This window comes from Nerophis ophidion, linkage group LG04, assembly GCF_033978795.1.
Source record: "Nerophis ophidion isolate RoL-2023_Sa linkage group LG04, RoL_Noph_v1.0, whole genome shotgun sequence".
NCBI lineage: Eukaryota > Metazoa > Chordata > Actinopteri > Syngnathiformes > Syngnathidae > Nerophis > Nerophis ophidion.
Window position 1 is genome coordinate 66,930,327 of NC_084614.1, and position 24,914 is coordinate 66,955,240.

Sequence of the window (24,914 nt, forward strand, 5' to 3'; positions counted from 1 at the left end):
ACATCACTGAAAAAAAGGTTGAGATCCATTGCCTTATGGGATGCTCTGCTGCTGTTTGAAAGGGTTATGTTCATGTAAAATAAACAAACTCCAGATGTTTTCTCACGGCTTGGACGATTCTTTGTTCCCCAATAAATATCCCTGGGCTAATACTCACATCCTCACATCTTCTCTAGTGAATCCCCCCCGGGGATTAATAAAGGATTTCTGATTCTGATTCTCTTTGTCGTTTATTTTCACACCCGTCATGCCTCCCCATCAACAGGGCGGGTCTGAGCAATGAGCGAAAGTGGGCACGGCCCGCTGATGCACTCCCCGCTCATTAATAAAACTTTTATTCACAATCCAGGAAATGCATTTGAGCCCCAGCGGCTGCACGGAGCTCCTCTCAGACACAGGAAATGGCCGCTTGGCCGACAGCCAATCCCGCTATTTCAAGGGCTTCATCCGGAGCCAATCAAGCCGGGCCTGGTCACTTAATGGATCAGTGTCTCGACTCATCTGCGTGCCCACATATCAGTGGCAATTAGAGGGTTGGGTGTGTGTGTGTGTGCAGGGGGGCGGGGGGTGTACCGGACAATGAGCTACTGGGCGGACACTAGAAAGTGTTGACATTAGTTTATAAAACAAAACATATAATTTTGATTTGCAGTTGTACATTTACGGGCAACATTGGATGTACTAAAATGCTTACCAATAATTTCCCACAAAATTCTACATATATTTAAATTAACTTAAGCCCCCCGCGACCCCAAAGGGAATTATGGGTAGAAATGGATGGATGGATGGAGTTAGAATAGAATAGAATAGAATAGAAAGTACTTTATTGATCCCTGGGGGAAATTCAGCAAATTTAGCTAAGTTAAAGTATCAATGATTGTCACACACACTAGGTGTGGTGAAATGTGTCCACTGCATTGGACCCATCCCCTTGTTCACCCCTGGGAGGTGAGGGGAGCAGTGAGGGGCAGTGGCGGCCGCGCCCCGGAATCACTTTGGTGATTTTGTTGGTAAATTAACGGGCGAGTCATACCAAAGATTATAAAGATGGGACCCATTACCTCCCTGCTTGGCAGTCTGCATCAAGGGTTGGAATTGGGGGTTAAATCAACAGAAAAATATTCCAGGGTGAGGCCACCAATGCTGCTCACTGCTCCCTTCACCTCCCTAGAGGTGAAGAAGGGGATTGGTCAAATGCGAGACTCAGCATTATCTGCACATTTTGTTTGTGGTTTGTTTCTTATATCTATATATATATATATATTTCTGACAAAAATTGTCTACAAATGTCAACAGGAGATGACGCTGATACTCAACTAATAAGAATGTGTGCATTTTGTACAATATCATACTTAATTTCTATGAAATAATCTTTCAGAATGAAAATCTGAGTCAGAATCAGCTTTGTTGGCCAAGTATATTTGAAGGGGAACTGCAATTTCTTTGGACATTTCGCTTATCATTCGCAGTCATTATGAGAGACAAGAACATTAGTCTTTTTGTTTTGTTTTGTTTATTAGTATTTTAAAGATGATTAAAAAAAGCGCTTTGAAGATGTGGCAAATAGGAATCACCGTTGTAGCCTTCAAAGCCCTCTAAAACAACTTCAAAACCCTCCATCCAGTCTATAAATAATGTAGTAACAGACACATTCATAACAATATGTAAAATGTTCAATATTTACCGTATTTTGGTCATTTTAATCATTGCAGCGACTGATTTCCATTTTCATAGCAACGCCAGTGTGACATTCGGCAACAAATTGTGTGTTCCTTCATCTGGGTACCAATGCGAATGTGTTCTAATCATGGCAGACTTAGTAACAGACAACAAAGGCGACTATTTTTGGACAAATTTAGGATTTGCAACCTTTTTTCTTTTTGAAGCACAATAAAGGATGAACTGCTGCCTCTAGAAGACAGCACGAAGGAAACGTTGGATCAAACGGAAGCCGAGAGGGTGAGGTCGTCGTGACTCGAAGCTGGAATTGTGAGATTTGGAGCCAAGCTATTTCTACATGGAGTGCTTACCAAAATAAACAGGAAAAAAACGTCTCCGGCCAGCTGAACAGACAACTGTCCATTGAGTGAGTCACATTTTGTTATCACAACTATAGCCCCTCCGACCACCACCTATCATTCATTCATCATTCATTCACCAGTGTGGCGGGTGAAGTGTCCTGCCCAAGGACACAACGGCAGCGATTTGGATGTCAATAGGCGGGGAGCAAACCTGCAACCCTCAGGTTTCTGGCACGGCCGCTCTACCCACTACGCCATGCCTCCCCAATGCATGACATATTAGTTACTATGGTAATCTAATTAGTTTCTATGGTCTCGCAGCAGCTCTATGAGGTACCAAGCAGTGTGGGTAGGAAGTGTTTCCACAGAGTGTTTCCAGAGTGAGTTTGAAATCCGGGTGTCAGGGACAGATGCGGAAGGAGATTTTTACAATAAAGTTCTAAAACTTAGTGATATATCAGATGTATCGGATTTTAGGTGTTTTTTTACCCTTCGCGTTCATATTTTGCTGTGTTTGTTGCATTCTTTTTGCGTTTCGCTTGATTGTAAAATATGTTGATCGAGAGGCGGTGTGGCGTTCATATGTAGTCAATATTCAGTGTTTTATCGTTCCTTGTTAATATTGTAAATCCCACATTATTTATTTTCACGTACATTCTGGGTGTCTCATTCAGTAAAAAAATGGTTAAATTCCATTCTGTTTTTTAGGATGGTCTATAGTAATGTTTTCAGCATTCAATCGGACATTTTTGTTAGGACCTGATCAAGGAGAGAACCCCAGGATGTAGAGACGGGAGAAAGAGAGACGGGCACTTGCTGGGGGGGAAGGAGCCTTAGCTAGTGCGCGAAGTGGAGAAGTTCCGGTTATAGTCGGACTCACTTCGACGCACTGCAAAGGCTCTGGAACCAGTTCTCTTGAGAGGGGCTGGACTCTCTTCCACTCTGGCGTTGCCTGCAGTGAGAGGCGACGGGCTGGGGTGGCGATTCTTGTTGCCCCCCCGGCTTAAAGCCTGCACGTTGGAGTTCAACCCGGTGGATGAGAGGGTAGCAACCCTCCGCCTTCGGGTGGTGGTACGGGTCCTGACTGTTGTTTGTGCTTACGCACCAAACAGCAGCTCAGAGTACTCACCCTTTTTGGATTCACTCGAGAGTGCTCCCCCGGGTGATTCCCTCGTTCAACTGGGGGACTTCAAAGCTCATGTTGGCAACAACAGTGAAACCTGGAGAGGCGTGATTGGGAAGAATGGCCGAGTGAACCCAAGTGGTGTTTTGTTATTAGACTTTTGTGCTCGTCACAGATTGTCCATAACAAACACCATTTCCAAGAACATAAGGACACCCTAGGCCGCAGTTCCATGATTGACTTTGTAGTTGTGTCGTCGGATTTGCGGTCTCATGTTTTGGACACTCGGGTGAAGAGAGGGGCGGAGCTTTCTACCGATAACCACCTGGAGGTGAGTTGGCTGCGATGGTGGGGGAGGATGCCGGACAGACCTGGCAGGCCCAAACGCATTGTGAGGGTCTGCTGGGAACGTCTGGCAGAGTCTCCTGTCAGAGAACGTTTCAATTCCCACCTCCGGAAGAACGGGAGGCAAGGTTGAATTACAAAAAGGGGAATATCTAATACGTCCAAAAAGTGTAGCAAAAGGCGATGGGGCAGAAGTGAAACCTGGAGAGGCGTGATTGATAAACAAACAAAAACTGGTTCCTCACTGGTCGGCAGGGAAAAAGGCCAGGGTGCACTGAGCACAGCAAAATGTCCAACACAAAATCCTCTTTACCTCAGGGGGACTTGGAAGCAAACACAAAGAGGTGAGGGATTGTAGGAATAAGGAAAGACAACATACCAGGAATGACGAAGTGAAGCAAGAACATGCACGTGGAAGGTGCAGGAGACAATAACTGGCGAGGCCAAGCTGACAGTGACGTGCCTAAATACCGGTGTGCTAATTGCGGGCAGGTGAGCCCCAAGGTCTGCCCCTCGCTGAGGACGAATCTCTAAAAGCACAGGTGCAGACAAAAGGAGAAGGCAGGAAAACCCTAAAAACACAATTATTGTGAGGTTTTTTTCTTTAAATTTGGCCCCCCCGATTCGAAATAATTGCCCAGGCCTGCTCTGTACTCTAATGCTTCTAATTAATTTACTACAGCCTAGTAGTCCGCTTAAAAAGAACCAATCCGCACCAAACTATCTCTACCTTAGCTAGAACTTGCAAAGTTTCGATCTATCGTCAAAACTTCCTTGATCGGCGCCCTCTGCTGCCGTGGCTGACTTACAGCAACTTTGGAGCTCTTGGGGTTGTTTAAAAGTGTGGTTGGCTCCTTTCAAAAGGACCCTTCGAGATCCTATTCCGTCTCGATCATGAGCCGGCTTGAATTCAGCGACGGGAGAGGGTGGGGGTAGAGAGCGAGGGGCCAAGGAAGAGGAGGAGGAGTGTCACAAAGAGAGCGAGGGAGAGAAAGAGAGCGAGAGAGCATGCAACCCTGAGAGTCATTCATCTCTGGAGAAGAGACGTGCAAGCTACAATAGGACAGGAAAGGAAATGTTTTTGTAACTATTTGTGCATACGGCTAACTTTTAAAGGGCTTCTTACGCAACGTGCACTTTCAACTTGTTTCCCTTTTTATTTCGATGACGCACAATGCAACCTACCGCTCGTCTCTTTTCATCTCTGCAAGCGAGGTCATGCTGACAGCCCGCTTTCCAGCATCCTTGGAGCGCAAGGAGGAGCGCAAAACTTGTCTGATATTTGTCGGGGGGAGGTGGGGGGAGATGACCTCAGGAGGACGCACCGGGATCTGAGCTCCGGGAAGAGGAGGAGGAGGAGGAGGAGGAGGAGGAGGGAGGAAAGGAGGAGGGCACATCCTGCTGATAGAGAGCATCTATGTATTCTTTCTTTGCACACATCAACCCTAATAAGCCCTCACAAACTATGACAAGGACTTCTTAAACATATTGCATCCGGTTTCAAAGCACATTGCAGAAGATTTAGAAAAATTGAGGGCATTTGCATAAACGGACGGTCTGCACAGTTCCACGCTCCCGTGCAACATGGATCTGCCACGCATCAGAGGTAAGCTTCAAAAAGTGTTGTAAAGAATTACGTGCATCCTTGGAAGGAGTATTTGGCTTTTGCTGTTTAGATTTTCGGTTAATTTACTAACTATCCAGGCTCTTCATCGTATATAAAGATGCAATCCATTGCTATACACCTCGTGATAAGATATAACTACTAAATAGTGTTTATTCTTACTTACAAACACTTTATAGAATTGTAACGTGGTACTAATACTACTGTAAAAACAAATCAACAGAAACAATTATTTAAAAATGTCCCCAACTTCCCTGTAATCATAAAAAAAAGTATGAATGAAAGCTTTTCATAATTTATCATCGTCTAGCCAGATTCAATTTCGGTAGTGATCCGACACATCTTCTCGCTGGAGTTTGTTCCAGTAAGACGTCTGCAAATGGCCTGAAAAAAATGCTCACCTGCAATAAGCAAAATGGCCGACCACCTGTGCGTTTTGCTGCTGCTGTTCTTAATTGATTTCTGTGTGTCATTAACACACATGCCAGATTTTGTGTCAACCGGAAGCAATGGGATACGAATGATTTCAAACTTTCTGGTAGGGGGGATTTTGGGTGGCCCGGGACCCCGAAAAAATTAGTCAGAATATAGTGTGAATGAAATATTTAATTGCTCACAATTTATTGCAGATTACAGGGTTCGATTTTGGTGCCAATTGGGCAAACTTCCCTCGGTTCACATTCAATGGTGGGCAATGACCTAAATCCACACCAGAAAACCAAAATGGGCGACTGCCTGTGCATTTTGCAGCATCGGTTCTTTATGGTTCTCCGCTTGACAGATTTTCTGTCAAAACGATGCACTGAAGGCGGATGTTAATGTTTTATAACTTCTAAGGGGGCGCTACTGAGCGTTTTTTTTTTGGTGGTCGCACTTTGTACCTCTAAGACCCACATTTTTTTTAACCTTTTTTTTATTTTTTATTGAAAAGCCATTAAAAAGGCATTATATTTGTTGGGATAATGCAAGGAGATGAAGGAATTCCAAGAAGACCAATGCACCATCGTTGGTTGGGCTCTAAAGTATGATGCAGAAAAATCCTCAAAGTGGTTTTCTGTCGTTTGGGCTTGATCGGCTTGACTCAAATGGTAGAGCAGCCCGACAGAAGCTAGAGGGATCTCTGCTCGAATCCAGCTTCCACTGCCTTTGTATCCTAGGGCAGTGTTTCTCAACCTTTTTTCAGTGATGTACCCCCTGTGAACATTTTTTTAATTCAAGTACCCCCTATTCAGAGAAAAGCATTTTTGGTTGAAAAAAAAAAGATAAAAAAGTGAAATACAGCACTATGTCATCAGTTTCTGATTCATTAAATTGTATAACAGTGCAAAATATTGCTCATTTTTAGCGGTCTTTCTTGAACTATTTGAAAAAAAAACATGTAAAAATAACAAAAAACTTGTTGAAAAATAAACAAGTGAATCAATTACTGTATTATCAATATTTAAAGTTAAAGTTAAAGTACCAATAATTGTCACACACATACTAGATGTGGCGAAATTATTCTCTGCATTTGACTTATCACCCTTGATCACCCCCTGGGAGGTGAGGGGAGCAGTGGGCAGCAGCGGTGCCGCGCCCGGGAATCATTTTTTGGTGATTTAACCCCCAATTCTAACCCCTTAATGCTGAGTGCCAAGCAGGGAGGTAACGGGTACCTTTTTTATAGTCTTTGGTTTGACTTGGACGGGTTTTGAACTCACGACCTACCGCTCTCAGGGCGGACACTCTAACCACTAGGCCACTGAGTAGGTCAGTTTATGTCCACAAAAAAATCTAGGCGTCAACACTGAATTTTTTTTTCACAGTTTATGAACTTACATTCATATTTTGTTGAAGTATTATTCAAAAAATATATCTATAAAGAAATTTTGAATTGCTGCTATTTTTTAGAATATTTTTTCAAAATCTCACGTACCCCTTGGCATACCTTCAAGTACCCCCAGGGGTACGCGTACCCCCATTTGAGAACCATTCTCCTAAGGCAAGCCACGTCACCCACCTTGCTCCTACTGAAACCCACTAGCTTAAATGTGGCTTACAAATGTAGATATTTGGTAAAGCGCTTTGAGTCTCTAGAGAAAAAGCGCTATATAAATATAATTCACTATAATTCAATAAAAACTGAACACAAAACAAGTTTTTTTTTTACCAATCTTTTTTTTTAGTCCAACAAATCCCAGTTTGGTTACTTTGTTTCTGCTCCCAGAGCAGCCCCAATCATAGGGGACCCCTAACAGCATGGGGTCCCTATAAGGGAGGTATCCATGTGTGTGTGTGTGTGTGTGTGTGTATGTGTGTGTGTGCGTAAACGTGATGGGGACACGCAGGGGTTGCGATTGATTGTCCTCAAGGTCGGATGCAGAACGTCGATACCCATCTCCGCTTGGGGTTGGGACTGCGAGGGTGGGCCGATGGATGAGTGCATGATGATGATGATGATAATGGGATGGAGTGATGGGCATGAGAGGAGAGGAGGAGTGGCAGGGTTTAACCAGCCATGGGCGGCTGTGGGCCGAGAGACGGAGGGAGGACAGTAGCTGTGGAGCGGAAGAGGGGGAGGAGGAGGAGGGATGATGAAACGGATGAATGGATGATGGAGGGAGGGGATGAATGGAGAGGGAAGCGTTTTTTCACGCCACTAATGCTCCGGCTAATGCACTGTACGGCCACAGCGCTGCGGAAATAAAAGATTTGCACGAGAAAACAACTGAGTAAGTCGGATTGTTGCACAGAAGTATTTGGACACGCCTTCTAAATCAATGAATGGATTAATCTGAGGGAGCAAAATCTTACATTTTGAGGCACAAGACTTCAGGAGAGCAGTTTGAACCAAAAAAAAAAAAGAAAACAAGATGTTTTCGAACCTGATGAGCTTTATTTTTAGTGATGTCAAATCCCACTGATTTTTAGTTCTGGCAGGGAAAGTGCAAACAGGGCCGCCCCACCCTGTGGGTAGGACCCCACTTTCCATGGAAGGCATGAACGCATATGGAATGTAAATAGTGCGCTACGAATGAAATTTTATTTAACCAAAAAATATTCCATCACTGTTAGGAATGTACTGTATTTTCCGGACCATAGGGCGCACCAGATTATAAGGCGCACTGCCGGTGAATGGTCTATTTTTGATATGTTTTCATATATAAGGCGCACAGGATTATAGGGCACATTAAAAGAATCCTAATATTATTTTTTTTCTAAATGTTTTCTTCCTTGTGGTTTACATCAATGGTTCTCAACCTTTTTTCAGTGATGTACCCCCTCCGAACATTTTTTTAATTCAAGTACCCCCTAATCAGAGCAAGGCATTTTTGGTTGAAAAAAAGAGATAAAGAAGTAAAATACAGCACTATGTCATCAGTTTCTGATTTATTAAATTGTATAACAGTGCAAAAAAATTGCTCATTTGTAGTGGTCTTTCTTGAACTATTTGGAAAAAAAGATATAAAAATTACTAAAAACTTGTTGAAAAATACACAAGTGATTCAATTATAAATAAAGATTTCTACACATAAGTAATTATCAACTTCAGTGCCCTCTTTGGGGATTGTAATAGAGATCCATGAACTTAATTCTAAACATTTCTTCACAAAAAAGAATATTTCAAACAAACAATATTTATGGAACATATCCACAAAAAATCTAGCTGTCAACACTGAATATTGCATTGTTGCATTTCTTTTCACAGTTTATGAACTTACATTCATACTTCGTTGAAGTATTATTCAATAAATATATTTATAAAGGATTTTTGAATTGTTGTTTTTTTTTAGAATATTAAAAAAAAAATCTCACGTACCCCTTGGCATACCTTCAAGTACCCCCAGGGGTATGCGTACCCCCATTTGAGAACCACTGGTCTACATAACATGTAATGGTGGTTCAATATTATTGTCTGGATGGAAATTGGGAGAAATTCATGAGAACATTTTCGGGAGGGGCACTGAATTTTTGGAAATTACGAATCATAGGGCGCACTGCATTATAAGGCGCACTGCCGATGAGCGGGTCTAGTCAGGTCAATTTTCATACAAAAGGCGCACGGGATTATAGGGCTAATTAAAGGGGTCATATTGTTATATTTTTTTTTCTAAAAGTAAAACACTTCCTTGTGGTCTACATAACATGTAATGGTGGTTCTTTGGTCAAAATGTTGCCTAGATTAGGTTTTACCGATCATCTTCAAACCGCTTTCTGACAGTCGCTTCCTGATGCGCCGTTTTGTGGGCGGTCATATTTACGTGGCTCACCTTCGACAGGAGTAAAAGAAGTGTCAAAAAATGGAGCTAACTGTTTAAATGACATTCATACTTTACTTAAATCAATAACAGAGCAGCATTTCTTCATCCGGAAACAACAACAACGCCGGAAATGTGTCCCGTGAAAAAACATCCGTTCGGAACTCTCTAATAGCTAAAGTTCCTTGGGTGAATAATATTGACTCACTACACCGGTTTGTTTTAGCGCTTTTCATGGCGAGTTTCCTGACAGATATAAGTAAGAACTTTAAACTACTTTATATTAGAAATGGCAACAACAGAGGATGAATGTCCCATAACAAGATGATAGAGAAAAAAAAGACTACTGGGTTGACATGTACCACAAAGGCGGACGCACGCAATTTTTCAGAATTTATGCAGATCCCAAATACAGATCAGCAGGTACAAGATAAGAAAAGTTGCTTTTGCATAATATTACGAAACAAAACAGCAGATAATATGTCTTACCTTATACACACACCATATTAATACTCGTATGTCTAATGCGGCGGCAATCCATCAAGCGGTGCGGCTTCATAGCTTACCAAAGTCGTACTAAAACATTTTGATAGATTTTTGAGCGCCGTGTGTAATGTTGGTGTTGAGTCATATTGCCATCATATTGCAGTCTACGGGCAGCACGGTGGAACAGGGAATAGTGCATCTGTCTCACAATGCGAAGGTTCTGAGTAGTCCTGAGTTCAATCCCGGGCTCGGGATCTTTCTGTGTAGAGTTTGCATGTTCTCCCCGTGACTGCGTGGGTTCCCTCCGGGTACTCCGGCTTTCTCCCACCTCCAAAGACATGCACCTGGGGATAGGTTGATTAGCAATACTAAATTGGCCCTTGTGTGGGATTGCGAGTGTGAATGTTGTCTCTCTATCTGTTTTGGCCCTGCGATGAGGGGCGAATTGTCCAGGGTGTATGCCGCCTTCCGCCCGAATGCAGCTGAGATAGGCTCCAGTGACCCCCCAGCGGTAGGAAATGGATGGATGGATTGCAGTCTACATGTGTTTCTTATGTGTGACTGCCATCTACTGGTCACACTTATCATTACATCATGTACCAAATAAAATTACTTGAAAGTCGGTAAGCAAAACCAGATTTATTCCGGTCATCATGCGCAGCGGGTTATAAGGCTTGCTGTCAAGTTTTGAGGGGAAACAAATATTTTAAGTACGCCGGAAAATACGGTTATTGCACGTTTCCACAAATAACCAGTATTTGTTTCTGCTTAGCCCTAGGACTTGGGCCACCATAAAAATATTTTGGGGGGAGTAAGGGAAGACCCAACTGTGATATCATTCTCTGGGTTATGTACTTTGAAAACACCTGACTTAGACAATTCCACACTTTTAACTCTGTGGCAACCGTTGAGGAAAGACCCGTCTGTTCCCAGTGCACAAAGCAAAGGAAAGCGACATGCTTGGATGGGTTTTATGATGAAGGACCCTTTGGCACAGATGATGGAAGTGACCTCTCACTTTACAACGAGACAATCAGACACTCCCCCAGTCTGCAGAAAAGTCTTCCTAAAAAAGTGGACTCCATATTTACTTCTATTGTCACTTCCGGTGTGACCTTGTTCCCACAAGCGTCCATGCTGCAGATTGCTTGGTAAAAATTCCTCATATAGTGTTGGGATCCCTCGGTCGTTTGCTGACCCTTCCCTTCCTGTGACCCATCCCCCCAACCATCCCTGGTCTGCAGTGTCTATTTCAGTCTTTCCGTCAGGGTCAGATTCAGCACATCCGGTATCTCATCAAGTTTATTGTCATCCAATCCTGCTGCTGCGCTCCCCGGAGGACACCGGGCAGAGGAAAGCCTCTGGGTCTTAGTGCCTGATACCCGCATGTGTGGTACACAGTCGGTCACGTGGCACGTGGGGACATCGTGTAACCAATTTGTGAGCGAGTCATGTGATTAAAAACATGACAAATAACTACTTTCCACTAATCATTACCTTTTTTTAATGCCAATCCCAAAAAATTAAGGAATTTGATATTTCTTCTGTTTTGTGCAAATTTTGCAAAAGACGTTTGACATGAATGCAACCTACAGGGAGGACTCAAGTGTTTGGCATTGGTCTGCACTTTTATATTTTTTAATGTTAAATAAATATTTGGAATTAACCAGTGTTTCTTAATGATGATGTGCCATGAGTGTTCCCGAGAGCTGTGGTCCTTATGGTCCGCAGCGGTACTCAGTTGCAATACACTTTTCCACCACTTGTGGCAGTAATGACAATATCACATAAACAGAAGACATTTGGAGCCAAAGTCATAGAGAAGTTTCTATCTGCAAAAACTATGACTAAAGTGGTAAAAGCTGTATTTTCACAGCAGTTTAGTTAAGAAACATATCATTATTGATTGATTGATTGAAACTTTTATTAGTAGATTGCATAGATTGTACACATTCGGTAAAATTGATCACTAAATGGTAATGGTTTTTCAACTTGTTTAAGTCGGGGTCCACGTTAATCAATTAATTCACTTCATTCATTTTAGCACTACATAATTGTATACTAATTGATTTTTTTCCATTATTTATGAGTCCCCTATGCAGTATATTTGGTTGGTACTTATGTTTCTGCCTGACCAAAGCCTAAGGTTCATGTGTTATATAAATAATATTTATGTGTGATTAACACATGGTTTCATATTATTTGACAAGGTTGTAAACAGTATGCTGGGTATAATTATGATATACGGTTAAAATCAAGCGGAAGAATACTAATTGAGTGGGAACCGAGCTCCTATACAGTGGAAAAGTTGGGCCCCGGGGTCAAAAATGTAAAGAACCCATAGAATAAGCTCAACAGACCTATACTCAATTGAACAGTGTATACTCCTGTCTACTGGTATGTAACCACCCTGGTTACGTCAAAGTTATTTATCGTATCAACGTGTGGAGGGGTGCGTGGCCTGCGGGCCTGCCGCGCAACGGGGTGTTGCCAGGACAGGCCTCGAAGACAGCGACACGTGCGTAGATGGCCCAGGTGGGCCTTGTTATCTAATCACCTGTCGCCTTTATTAGCAGCAGCCGTGATGAGACGAGTAGTTAGAGTTGGAGGTCCTGCTGGGCAGATGCAGAAAGACTTGTTGCAGCGAAACAAAAGTCTTGCACCTTGTGAGAACAAAATAAAACAGTGTTGTACCCTGAATTCCTGGCAGTGCGTGGTGGTCTGAAGAACCCACTATCAATCAATCAATCAATCAATCAATGTTTACTAGAGGGCAACTTCTACACAACATTTCACTAAACTTTGTCAGGGCTAAGAAACTACTCCCTTTCTAATGCTGAAGATCAACAAACATTTTCGGAATTTCTTATTTATTGTGTATCGTTGCGAAAATTCTGCTGACATGAATTATGTTTATATAGCGCTTAACATTAGGAAATCCATATATTCATGCTTGGCGGCAAGCTACATTTCTACCAGTGTGGGGGGCAGTGGAAGCAAAGTGGGTGAAAGACAACGGCTGCGACTCGGATGGCTGATTTCTGGGTGACCTCTCTACGGGGTGAGCCAGCCCACCCCATTTTATATTTTGTTAGCATAATGGAATAATAAAGTATTTGTCTTAAATGAGTGCTCAATTGACTGCTCTTCTGATGCAGAAGTTGTACACAAATTTGAGTCGTTTTTATTTATTGTGAATCATTGCGAAAATGTTGATAGGCGAACAGACTGCTGATATAACATCATTCATAGGAAAAACTAAGTATTTGGCTTGGATATTTGCTCCTTTGAATGCTCTTTCAATGTAGAACTTGTAAAAAAATTCCAGGAATTTGTTGTTTATTGCGCGTGATTGCAAAAATTCTGACTAAACAATAGACTGCTCACATTAGCGCCACCTGTCAAAAGGATAAAATATTTGTCTTCAGTGGTTGCTCAACTGACTGTTTTTCGAATGCAGAGCTTGTACACAAATTCTAGGAATCCATCCATTTCCTACCGCTTATTCCCTTTCGGGGTCGCGGGGGGCGCTGGCGCCTATCTCAGCTACAATCGGGCGGAATTTGTAATGTATTTTGTACGATAGCAAAAATTCCGATCAGTAAAAAGACCGCCGACAAGTAGGGAAGAATATGGCCCCATTCCTTGGTGGATCTAAACAGAAGGAAGGTGAGGGTTTAATAATTTTGCAATGCAAACGGCTGAAAATGATGGAAAGCGCCACTCTACGCAGAAACTGAAGTTGTGGTCGAATTGGATTTGCCACAAAACATATCTTAAATATATTCAACACTCTACCGCTCTCGTTTCATGTGTCAGGTAAACCACAACGAAGGGGGCCATAGGAATCCTCTTCCTACTGTTTCAGAAGGATAAGGTATTCATCTTTGTTGGTCGCTTAACTCAGTGGTTCTCAACCTTTTTTCAGTGATGTACCCCCTGTGAACATTTTTTTTAATTCAAGTACCCCCTAATCAGAGCAAAGCATTTTTGGTTTAAAAAAAGAGATAGTGCTGTATTTTGCTTCTTTATGTCATCAGTTTCTGATTTATTAAATTGTATAACAGTGCAAAATATTGCTCATTTGTAGTGGTCTTTCCTGAACTTTCTGGAAAAAAAGATATAAAAGTAACTGAAAACTTGTTGAAAAATAAACAAGTGATTCAATTATGAATAAAGATTTCTACACATAGAAGTAATCATCAACTCAAAGTGTCTTCTTTAGAAACATTCTTTAACAAAAAAAGAAAACTTTGGAACATGGCCACAAATAATCTAGCTGTCAACACTGAATATTGCATTGTTGTATTTTTTTCACAGTTTTTGAACTTACATTCAGATTTTGTTGAAGTATTATTCAATAAATATATTTATAAAGGATTTTTGAAATGTTGCTATTTTTAAAATATTTGTAAAAAATCTCACGTACCCCTTGGCATACCTTCAAGTACTACCAGGGGTACGCGTACTCCCATTTGAGAACCACTGGCTTAACTGACTGCTATTTTGATGCACAAATGTAACATAAATTCCATGAATTTATCATCATTGTGAACATTTTGATCATTCAATAGAGGGCTGACGTTAGCGACACCTGTAAAGATAACGGCGTTCTTGTTAAATATGGTTCGGGTTTCCTCACAATGAACTCAATTGATGGGAGTCCTCTTAAATGTGACCACTATTCTATTTAAATCCTAATGAATTTCAGGGGGATTTCTTAAGTACTGTTTACCCATGTCTGGAGGTCTTCTGGGAAAGGCCGGGGGTCAAAAATTGAGAGGAAGTGCGTCAAACAGAAAGGGCAACTCCTACTTGTGGGGGGTCACTGCAGTGGCTTTTAAAATAGCTCGGATGCTTGCATGATGTCACCGAGAGAAGTCCATTAAAAATCCCATCGACCGTTTAGACTCGGTGGAAGTGAAGAGGGGCGTGGAGGCGCTAGTGATAGAGATGATGTCGACAGTGAGTTTACAAAATGTTAAAAAACAATGTTTTTAAATAAAACAACAACAATACTTTTTGTTTTGGGTTTGTGCGGCACTACCTAATGAAAAGTCCTTCAATCTTTCAGTAGAAAAGTGAGGCTCAATAAGTCTGTGTAAGTGGCGTGTGTGTGTGCCCACCCGTCCCATCACACTGATACTCCCTCAGCACAAAGGTCCTTCCTCAGGTTACCACACTGCCAACACTGGCACTCTGTTAAGCTTTTTCTCCTTACTTCCCCTCACATGCAACTCACTTTTATATGTCGGGGGTTTATTTTCACGGGTAAAATTCTGACAGGAAGTTCACATAAAGCCGTCTGCCCTACCCTCGTCCCTGCTGATGGGAGACGTATCCATGGGAACGACAGTGTGCAGTTTGGGGGTCAGGCCCACCGAATCCCTCCCTTACACACATTAACGCTTATTGTCAAGTAATCCGAGAAGGGAGGGCCTCGTACACACACACACGCACACGCACACGCACACACACACACACACACACACACACACACGCACACACACACACACACACACACATGCACCATTTGCTGTTGCCAGAGGATTGCTAACTGCCCAGTGGGCACATGCATGAGCATCACTTCCCAAAAACAACATGGCGCTCCAAATCTGCAAACAAACACCAGGTTTCTCAGACATTATCTTTTGAATGCAGATCCTGAATGTAAAACCTAGGAGTTTGTTATTTGTTGTGTATCATGGCGAAAATTCTGCTCTGATTATGCTTGTTGATAATAGCGCCTCCTACAGGTAGAAAATTAGTGTTTGGCCATGATCTCTCCCGTTGAAGGCAAAACCTAGTAACTCACTTCTAGCTGATTTTGGGAAAACAAAGGAAAACCAATCTATCTTGATGCCGTCTTACAAAGATCTACAAAGTCATCAAACGTATAGATGATTTCTTGAGCTTTCATTTTCTTGCCGATTGAGCCATGGATTGAATCTGCTCTCATGAACATGTGCCCTTTCTCCAGATATTTTATCACAATCTCGGGTGGGCCCCATTCTGCGTTTGCACATTGAGCAAGAGCCGTGTACAGCGTCCAGTTTTTATTTTGACCTCCACAGTTATCTGCCCAAAAGAGTATGCAAGGGGAAGAATCAAGAACAATACATTTAATGAAGGTGCTTGCAACGTCCTGGGCCAATCTTCCAAATATCCCCTCGTGCCATAATATCACATAATCAGGTTGACCGTCGGCCCCCATTCGTGCAAATATCTCATTAAAGACAATAAGGCGACTGACAAAGAAGCTCCGATTGGTCCCTTGAGACACTAGGTTTTTCTGTTGTATATATGTATATATATATATATACATATATACAGTATATAGCCTTTTGGGGTCATGGGCGGTGCTGGAGCATATATATATATATATATATATATATATATATATATATATATATATATATATATATATATATATATATATATATATATAAATACATACACATACTATATGGGCAGCACGGTGGACAGGGGTTAGTGCATGTGCCTCATAATACTAAGGTTCTGAGTAGTCATGGGTTCAATCCCGGGCTCGGGATCTTTCGGTGTGAAGTTTGCAGTTCTCCCCGTGACTGCGTAGGTTCCCACCGGGTACTCCGGTTTCTTCCCACCGCCAAAAACATGCACCAGGGGATAGGTTGATTGGCATGTGTGAATGTGAGTGTGAATGTTGTCTGTCTATCTGTGTTGGCCCTGCGATGAGGTGGCGACTTGTCCAGGGTGTACAAAGCCTTCCGCCCGTGTGCAGCTGACATTGGCTCCAGCAGCCCCCGCAGAAAATGGATAGATAGATGTATAAAATATTGATACATCTTTATGTACAGTATGACTCGTCTTAGCATGTTCACTTTTTTATCTAAAATCTTGTTGCTTTAGACCAGTGATTGTTACACATTATACACAACGTACCTCCTTAGAAAACACTTGGCTCTACCAGTACCACCATAAGGACCAACCTTAAAACACACCAGCGTAGTAGGCCTAAGTATCCATTAAAAACAATGCGGAGGTTTTATATTTGGCCACTGTAACATTACGCACAGTTTGAACGGAAGATAGGAATATAGGAAGATAAAAACGCTGTACCTAAATAATGAATTAAGTCTCTGGCGTACCACCAGATGGAGCTTGCAACCGCGAGTGGTGAGCGTACCACAGTTTAAAAATCCCTGCAACAGACGACCCAAGTCATGGTTTGAAAAAGTCCTAAATGGTAAACAATGAGAATATAAAAATATTACACCAGTACTAGGTTTATTTTCTTAATCACAGTTTTTTAATGAATTGTTAACACTGAGCGAGGACTTGTAGCGTTTGTGTCATTGTCAAATATGAGGTTATAGCAATGGAGCAGAAGGAGATCTCCTGATAGGCAGGAAGTGTAGTAGGCCCTCATTCTGCCTGATGAAATTAACTACGAGGACCGCTCCTCTTTCCTCGCACTAATTCGAAAAAGCTTCCGCATCTATCACAAACCTGCGCCCCTTATCTGCCGCCTCATGCTATGATACGATACGCACCGATAATTGCTGCTGGGTGCATACGAATGGTTTCGACATACACTGCAAGGACGTAATATCTTTAATACGAGAGTTCTGCCTTTTCTTATAAGCCTTATCCACTCATCTGGAGCTTGTATTCAATTCAGTGGTCTTCCCTGACCATGCATTTCCTGTATTTGTTGTTTTTACTTCCCTTCTGAGCGTCTAATTAGCAGGAAAGCTTTGCAATGTCACAGTCGGCAACACTTTGTCAATGGCATGAAATGACTAATGTATCTAAGTAGGGTGCATGGAATGGCTTCAGGACATTTATGTTGTTTTTGTGGTTGCAGGAAAAACACAGACATTGAAACCCTTAGTCCTGAAGCACTTACTGTCAAGGCAAAAGTCACCTAGCTTCAAAAAAGAGTTTGCACTTTGATTTGCAAATGAGGCCCAAAACACAGTAAATCAATACCAGGAGCACTGTGGACCTTGTTAGCTATGGTAGGCTGATAATGATAGCATTTTGACAGGGTTTCACCCTTTAGATCAGGGTTTTCAAACATACGGCCCGTGGGTCGCATCAGGCCCGTGAACAGGTTTTTCTGGCCCGCGGGATGAGTTTGCTAAGTATAAAAATGTGCCAAAATTTTTGAATGAAAGAAACAGCTGTTCTAAATATGTCCACTAGATGTCACAATAGCAATTATTTGTATCTTTGTAGATTATTCAACGTATATTGAAAAAATAAAATAAACCACATGATGTTGGTGCAACAGTCAAGGAAAATGAGCAAACTACATAAATAACATCCTGTAATTTGATTTTGATATTTTTTTTATCTTGATAGATTGAAAATTAACACCAATGAGTTGACTGATGAAAATGTTCACATAATTTATTCAGAAAGAATAAATTATGGTAGAATAGTATTAACCGCAATATGTATGTGTAAAAAAAAAATCAACAACAGCATTTATTTTTAATCGAATAAAACAATCTGAAGTTGTCTTTATTTTTAAGTTATCGTGCCGTGAGTTTACCAGTCCGGCCCACTTGGGAGTATATTTTTCTCCATGTGGCCCCCCATCTAAAATGAGTTTGACACCCCTGCTTTAGATATACTTTATGATGATTTTCACATTTTGCTGTCCACTCAAACGAGGACTAAGTGGGGGCAGTAACCCACCAGACTCAGGAAACGCAAAGGCCAACTTTGCATTGCAAATCAGCACCAACTACGGAACTGGAATGGAACAGTTCTCTTAGAATACTGCAACGTAGCAATGAGCATTACTAAACACCAATTTTTGTACTTGTGTTTTTTGCAGGTTCATCTGATGTACCGTGAGCATCGGCGTTGGCCTGCAGCCTCACTGCCGCCCAGCGGGGCCCAGTGACATGGACCCTGCTCATTCCTTTAGGATGGAGCTGGATGGGCTGGACCCCCAGCAGGTCCCGGTGCTGTCGCTTGATCAAATCCGTGCCATCCGGGCCCACAATGACTACGTGGATAGGCCAGTGGCGCTGGAACTCGCTTCCCAATCTGGAATTTTCTACGCCCACGATGAGCGTCACCCGCACGGAATATATTCCCAGCATCCTCAGCAGCCCCGCCATTCGGTCATGCCCCGCAGCCAAAGTCAGCAGCAGCATGCTCACATGTCCCACTTAAGCCGTTCCAGTACTATAAGCTCCTCCATGTCTCGGACCAGCGCCGGCTCAGACCAGAGGCTGCTGGCGGGGTTGACGCAGTCGCACTCCGGCTTGGCCTCGGTGGTTCACTCTCAACCGAAAAGAGAACTCAAGTCCGACACTTCTCTGAGCAAAATCCTGGCAGAGGATGAGCTGGGAAGGCACCGGTTTATCTGCGAGCGGTGTGCTCGTTGCAAGTGCAAAGAGTGCTGCGCCCCACGCCGCTTACCCTCCTGCTGGGCCTGCGGACAACGCTGCCTTTGCTCAGCCGAGAGCGCCGTGGAGTATGGCACCTGCCTATGCTGCGTCAAAGGTCTCTTCTACCACTGCTCGGCCCAGGACGACGAAGACAATTGCGCCGACCGTCCTTGCTCCTGTGCACCGGCCCATGCCTACGCCCGCTGGGGCGCCATGGGACTTCTGGCGCTGGCCCTGCCCTGCCTCTGCTGCTACCCCCCTGCCAGGCTGTGCCTTGCCCTGTGCCGATGTGCCCATGACAGGGCGACACGGCCCGGCTGCAGGTGCAGCAACACCAACACTGTGTGCCGCAAAATCTCCGCCGTCTCCAATACCAACTCGGGTCATCCCTCCATCAGCAGCGGCAAGGCTGTGGAGAAGTCGCTATGACAGGCTTGGATAGGGTCGGCGGGGACGTACAGATGAAATCCCCGTAGAAAAAAGAAGCCAACTAACTCGTGCTTACCGATCTTGTATGACTCCAGCTCAAGAGGGACCAAAGCTTTTACTGTGCCTGTTCGCCTTGGAAACTACAAGCTCAACCTGAAGAAGAAGCAGACTGAACTCTCCTTCCATCTTCTGCCTAATCCGGATGTCTAATATGTATGTATTTATTACCAACCCTGCGACCGACCCTTTGCTAACAATAAACAGACGGTGGACTGAATCGCAGCAGACTTAAGAGGATGTAGAAGCTTTCCGCTAAGGGTTACGGGCGAAGAAACTGTGGACATTCGCAGCACATCTGACACCAAAAAGGGACCACACACTGTCAAATGAATCTCAATGCCATAAGCTCATTTGTAAAGGAAAAAGCACTAAGAGGTAGATAGACGGTACTGTGCAGAAGTTGTAGGGCACCAAGGGAAATCATGGACTTCCTGATTCATTGGGTATGACAATCGGATGGGTGTGCCATTAAGATTCTGCGGGGGGTTGACAACTCCATGGATGCCGTAGGGACGTCAAGTTGCACCTTTCTTCCTTGGCACATGCAGCACACCCTCTGCAAAGTTTCATTGAAATAATTTGTGTTTTTCCTTCGGTAGTGGTGGTCCAAGACCTTTGCGCAGTACCGTCGCACTGTTTTCTGCTGAACGGCGGATTATCCAACCGCAGATTGGAGCGCGTCCATCCACGGAGTGTGTGTTTGTGTTTGTGTGTGTGCGTGCGTGTGTTAGTCAACACAAAGACGAAGGAACCTCCTGTGGTCTTATTTTTAGTCTTGCTGCTACATCTTAGCGCTAGCCTGATCAGGTTTCCACTTGGAAATCTTGCCAACCGCCCTCAAAAGACCCCCGCCCAGTCCCCCGTAACTCCCACATCTTTACTCAATCCATTCATGGGGTTTATCCTATAATAATTTAGAGCCTTCAAACGAAAACATGCCAAGGTGCATTATTCCGGCTCACATAAGCCGCCCATCCCTCCTGACTCTTGCGCCAGGAGGGCTAAAAGCCTCCGTTTCCCGGGTCCATCGAGAGTTGATCAAACCCGCAATTAGCCTCATGATCGCTCTTAATGGGCCAGACGAGAACGGGCTGGAGGAGGAAGGAGTTGCGGTGTTTTGGGCGCACGGAGAGAGGAAGAAGGAGCGATGATTGAAGAAAGGGACCGGGCTCGGATTTCTTAGCCGGATATGAGGGCATCAGATGAGTGCATGTACAGTGTGTGTGCGGGTGCATGTTTTTAAGTGAATGTGTGTGTTTTCGGATGCATGAAAAACACCCGGCGAAACTGATATGTTAAATGTTCCTTTGCTATATTTTTGTATGTAAATAGGAGCTAACTGCGGCGATAAAACTATTTTTTAGTATGCTTCATTACACGACAACAGTGTTAGAACGTGCACTTATTTCAGTCCTCACGTGATCAATGCAGGGACTTTTAGGCAACGTTAAAGTCCGAAGAACAGCTGGCGATACACTCGGCAACCGCTGTGCAGTTTTGACGATAGAAGTGGGAAAATCAAGTTTGCGGGATGACTAAATGTTGCTCCAAATGTCTCCGACTTTGATTGACATTCATTTTTGGATCCACCATTGATTCTTTAGTGTTACCCAACACCCTCCATGTACAAACCCCGTTTCCATATGAGTTGTGAAATTGTGTTAGATGTAAATATAAACGGAATACAATGATTTGCAAATCCTTTTCAACCCATATTCAGTTGAATGCACTACAAAAGACAAGATATTTGATGTTCAAACTCATAAACTTTATTTTGTTTTGCAATTAATAATTAATTTAGAATTTCATGGCTCCAACACGTGCCAAAGTAGTTGGGAAAGGGCATGTTCACCACTGTGTTATATCACTTTATCTTTTAACAACACTGAGTAAACATTTGGGAACTGAGGAAACTAATTGTTGTAGCTTTGAAAGTGGAATTCTTTCTCATTCTTGTTTTATGAAGAGCTTCGGTCGTTCAACAGTCCGGGGTCTCCGCTGTCGTATTTTACGTTTCATAATGTGTCGGACATTTTCGATGGGACACAGGTCTAGACTGCAGGCGGGCCAGGAAAGTACCCGCTCTCTTTTACTACGAAACCACGCTGTTGTAACACCTGGCCTGGCATTGTCTTGCTGATATAATCAGGGGCGTCCATGATAACGTTGCTTGGATGACAACATACGTTGCTCCAAAACCTGTGTGGACCATTCAGCATAAATGGTGCCTTCACAGATGTGTAAGTTACCCATGCTTTGGACACTAATACACCCCCATACCATCACAGATGCTGGCTTTTGAACTTTGCGTCTATAACAATCCGAATGGTTATTTTCCTCTTCGTTCCGGAGGACACCACGTCCACAGTTTCATAATATAATTTGAAATGTGGACTCGTCAGACCACAGAACACTTTTCCACTTTTCATCAGTCCATCTTAGATGAGCTCTGGTCCAGGAAATCCAGCGGCGTTCCTTGGTGTTGTTGATACATGGGGTTTGCATTGCATAGCAGAGTTTTAACTTGCCTTTACAGATGTAGCAACCAACTGTCGTTACAGACAGTGGTTTTATGAAGTGTTCCTGAGCCCATGTGGTGATATCCTTTACACACTGATGTCGGTTTTTGATGCAGTACCGCCTGAGGGATCAAAGGTCTGTAATATCATCGCTTACGTGCAGTGATTTCTCCAGATTCTCTGAACCTTTTTGATGATTTTACGGACCGTAGATGGTAAAATCCCTAAATTCCTTGCAATAGCTCGTTGAGAAATGTTGTTCTAAAACTGTTCAACAATTTGCTTACAAAGTGGTCACCCTCGCCCCATCCTTGTTTGTGAATAACTTAGCATTTCATGGAAGCTGCTTTTATACCAAATCATGGCACCCACCTGTTCCCAATTAGCCTGCACACCTGTAGGATGTTCCAAATAAGTGTTTGATGAGTATTTCTCAACTTTATCAGTATTTATTGCCACCTTTCCCAACTTCTTTGTCATGTGTTGCTGGCATCAAATTCTAGAGTTAATTATTATTTGCAAAAAAAAAAAAAAATGTTTTATCAGTTTGAACATCAAATATGTTGTCTTTGTAGCATATTCAACTGAATATGGGTTGAAAATGATTTGCAAATCATTGTATTCCGTTTATATTTACATCTAACACAATTTCCCAACTCATATGGAAACTGGGTTTGTAAAACAACAAAATATATGCAATTCCATTGTGATGCATTAAGTCCAAATAGTACGAAGACGTTTTATGCTAAGCTCCACCTTTGAATCATCTACAAAAATGGCCGACAAGATGTGACAAAATGAAAAAAAACAAAACATTGGTCATTTAGGAATATTTGTTACGTTTGTCTGGGAATATTGTTTTGGTGACACATTCAACATTAAAAATGCGAGAGAATATTAGGACTATTGTAAAAAGCAATGATTCTCACACTGTAGTAAGCCAATTAATAATTGTATTAAAGTACAGTATTATATCGTCTTAAGTTCAAACACAGTGTTACTGTTCAAACTGTGTGTAATGTTACTGAGGCCAAATATATTAAATATATTTGTTAAATAAAAACAGCCGCCTTCTTTTTAATAAATACTAAGGCCTATTATGCTACTGTATTTTAATGTTGGTCATTATGGTGGTACTTGGAGATCGAAGTGTTTCTTGAGAAAAAAGTTTGAGAACCATTTGTGTAAAAAAAATATCACTTGTTACAAGAAGAAAAGTACTCTCAAGACAAGAAAGACCCTACAAAAAAGTTGTAATATTATGAAAAAATAAAATGTGAATCAAGATGTAGGATTATTCCCAAAAAGTCGTGATGTTATAAGAATAATTGTGTAAAGTGTGTTTATATTACATTCAAAAAGTCACACAGCAACAAGGTTAATGTCGAAATGTTACTCGAAGTTATATTAGTATGAAAATACATTTGCGAGAATTAAATCATTTTGTTACAGGAATAAAACTGTAACGTTATAAAAATAAAGTTTGAGGTAAAAAAGATGTAATTATTTGGGTAATTTGATTAATAAAGGCCTAAATGTTTAAACTATTCTTTGAAACATCAATTTATTCTCGTTGTAATGCAAGTACGTTGATTGTCATAATAGTACGACTTTTTTCTTATAAAATTGTTTGTAATATTTAAACTTGAATATATTTTGACTCCTTGTCGATTTAAGATTTTTTTTTTACCTTGTGTTGATTTTCCTTGTGATATTTTCACTTCATTTTTACTATCATTTTCAGCGCAGCCGTAACTTATTTGTAAAAAAAACAAAACAATGTAAGTTTAATTGTTTTTCCGGTAATTTCACTAACTGTGATGCAAACCCTACTAGATTTTATAAGAACACATGATCCTGAAGTGACCAATCTTTTTTCAATTCATGTTAAGCAAACATTGCAGCAGAAATCCCTCACAGCTGATGCATAAATTGCAAAAAGGTGCATCAAGTCGGCCATTTTTAACCATCATGCCTAAAAAGATCTTGGCGCTTGTTCTTCTTTTGGTTTCCATTAACACAAAGTATTTGTCCAAAATTATGTGGATTCAGGTACGTTTTTTTTTTATTTGTTTTAATTTTTCACGCTGCTAGAGAAAATGTAGCATGCTTGTGAACATTTGACTGAAAGACGCGTGAGGTTTTTAATACTTTTTTAGTTGCGAACTTTTCAGGCTGCGGCTAACTGTAATTATTCCATCATTTGTACGAGACTTCTTTCCTTCCGGTGACAAAAAAACAAAACGAAAACAACGTTAACAGGCTACCGCCATAACCACTAAACTTGTCCTCTTGTGTCTTTGCAACCAAGCATCGCCTTTAGTACAAAACAAAATAAAAATATGGCGCCTCTTGTATGTTGTAAAGGAAATTTAAGGAGAGTATATGGAACAAATATTATATAGAAGTCTATCTAAAAGTGAATATATTATTATACATGAACAATACGCACAGTATCTTTTCTGTTTAGTTGCTGATGTGTTTTTTTGTTTGGATATTTATTTACAGGTCAATCACCATAGATGGCGCTGAAGAGGACGAGATTAATAATGAGATTAAGAGCGTGGTTTGGATTATTTTTTTTCTTCTTTTATTGTTGTTGTTTTTCTTGCTGTTGGTGTGGCCGCCGTCGCCCTCCAGGCTGAAGATGATCCAATAAAAGGAGCTATCAGAAACA

General features: G+C 42.0%; 1 protein-coding gene across 2 annotated transcripts; it reads left to right on the forward strand.

The window, feature by feature from the left end:
• The first annotated feature begins 4,452 nt into the window (after positions 1 to 4,452).
• Positions 4,453 to 24,914, forward strand: LOC133551779 (protein sprouty homolog 3). Of its 2 annotated transcripts, XR_009806563.1 has the most exons (3): positions 4,453 to 5,095; positions 18,668 to 19,871; positions 24,746 to 24,914. XR_009806563.1 is itself a non-coding variant. In XM_061898853.1 (2 exons), exon 2 carries the CDS (start codon positions 18,738 to 18,740, stop codon positions 19,656 to 19,658), a length of 921 nt encoding a protein of 306 aa, XP_061754837.1. In that variant the 5' UTR covers positions 4,453 to 5,095; positions 18,668 to 18,737; the 3' UTR covers positions 19,659 to 24,914. The 2 variants fall into 2 exon arrangements, 1 of the variants encoding a protein (XP_061754837.1); XM_061898853.1 differs by having other exon boundaries at positions 18,668 to 24,914.

Coding starts and splice junctions, on each gene's coding strand:
- LOC133551779 (XM_061898853.1), top strand. CDS start 18,738: ATGGACCCTGCTCATTCCTTTAGGATGGAGCTGGATGGGCTGGACCCC.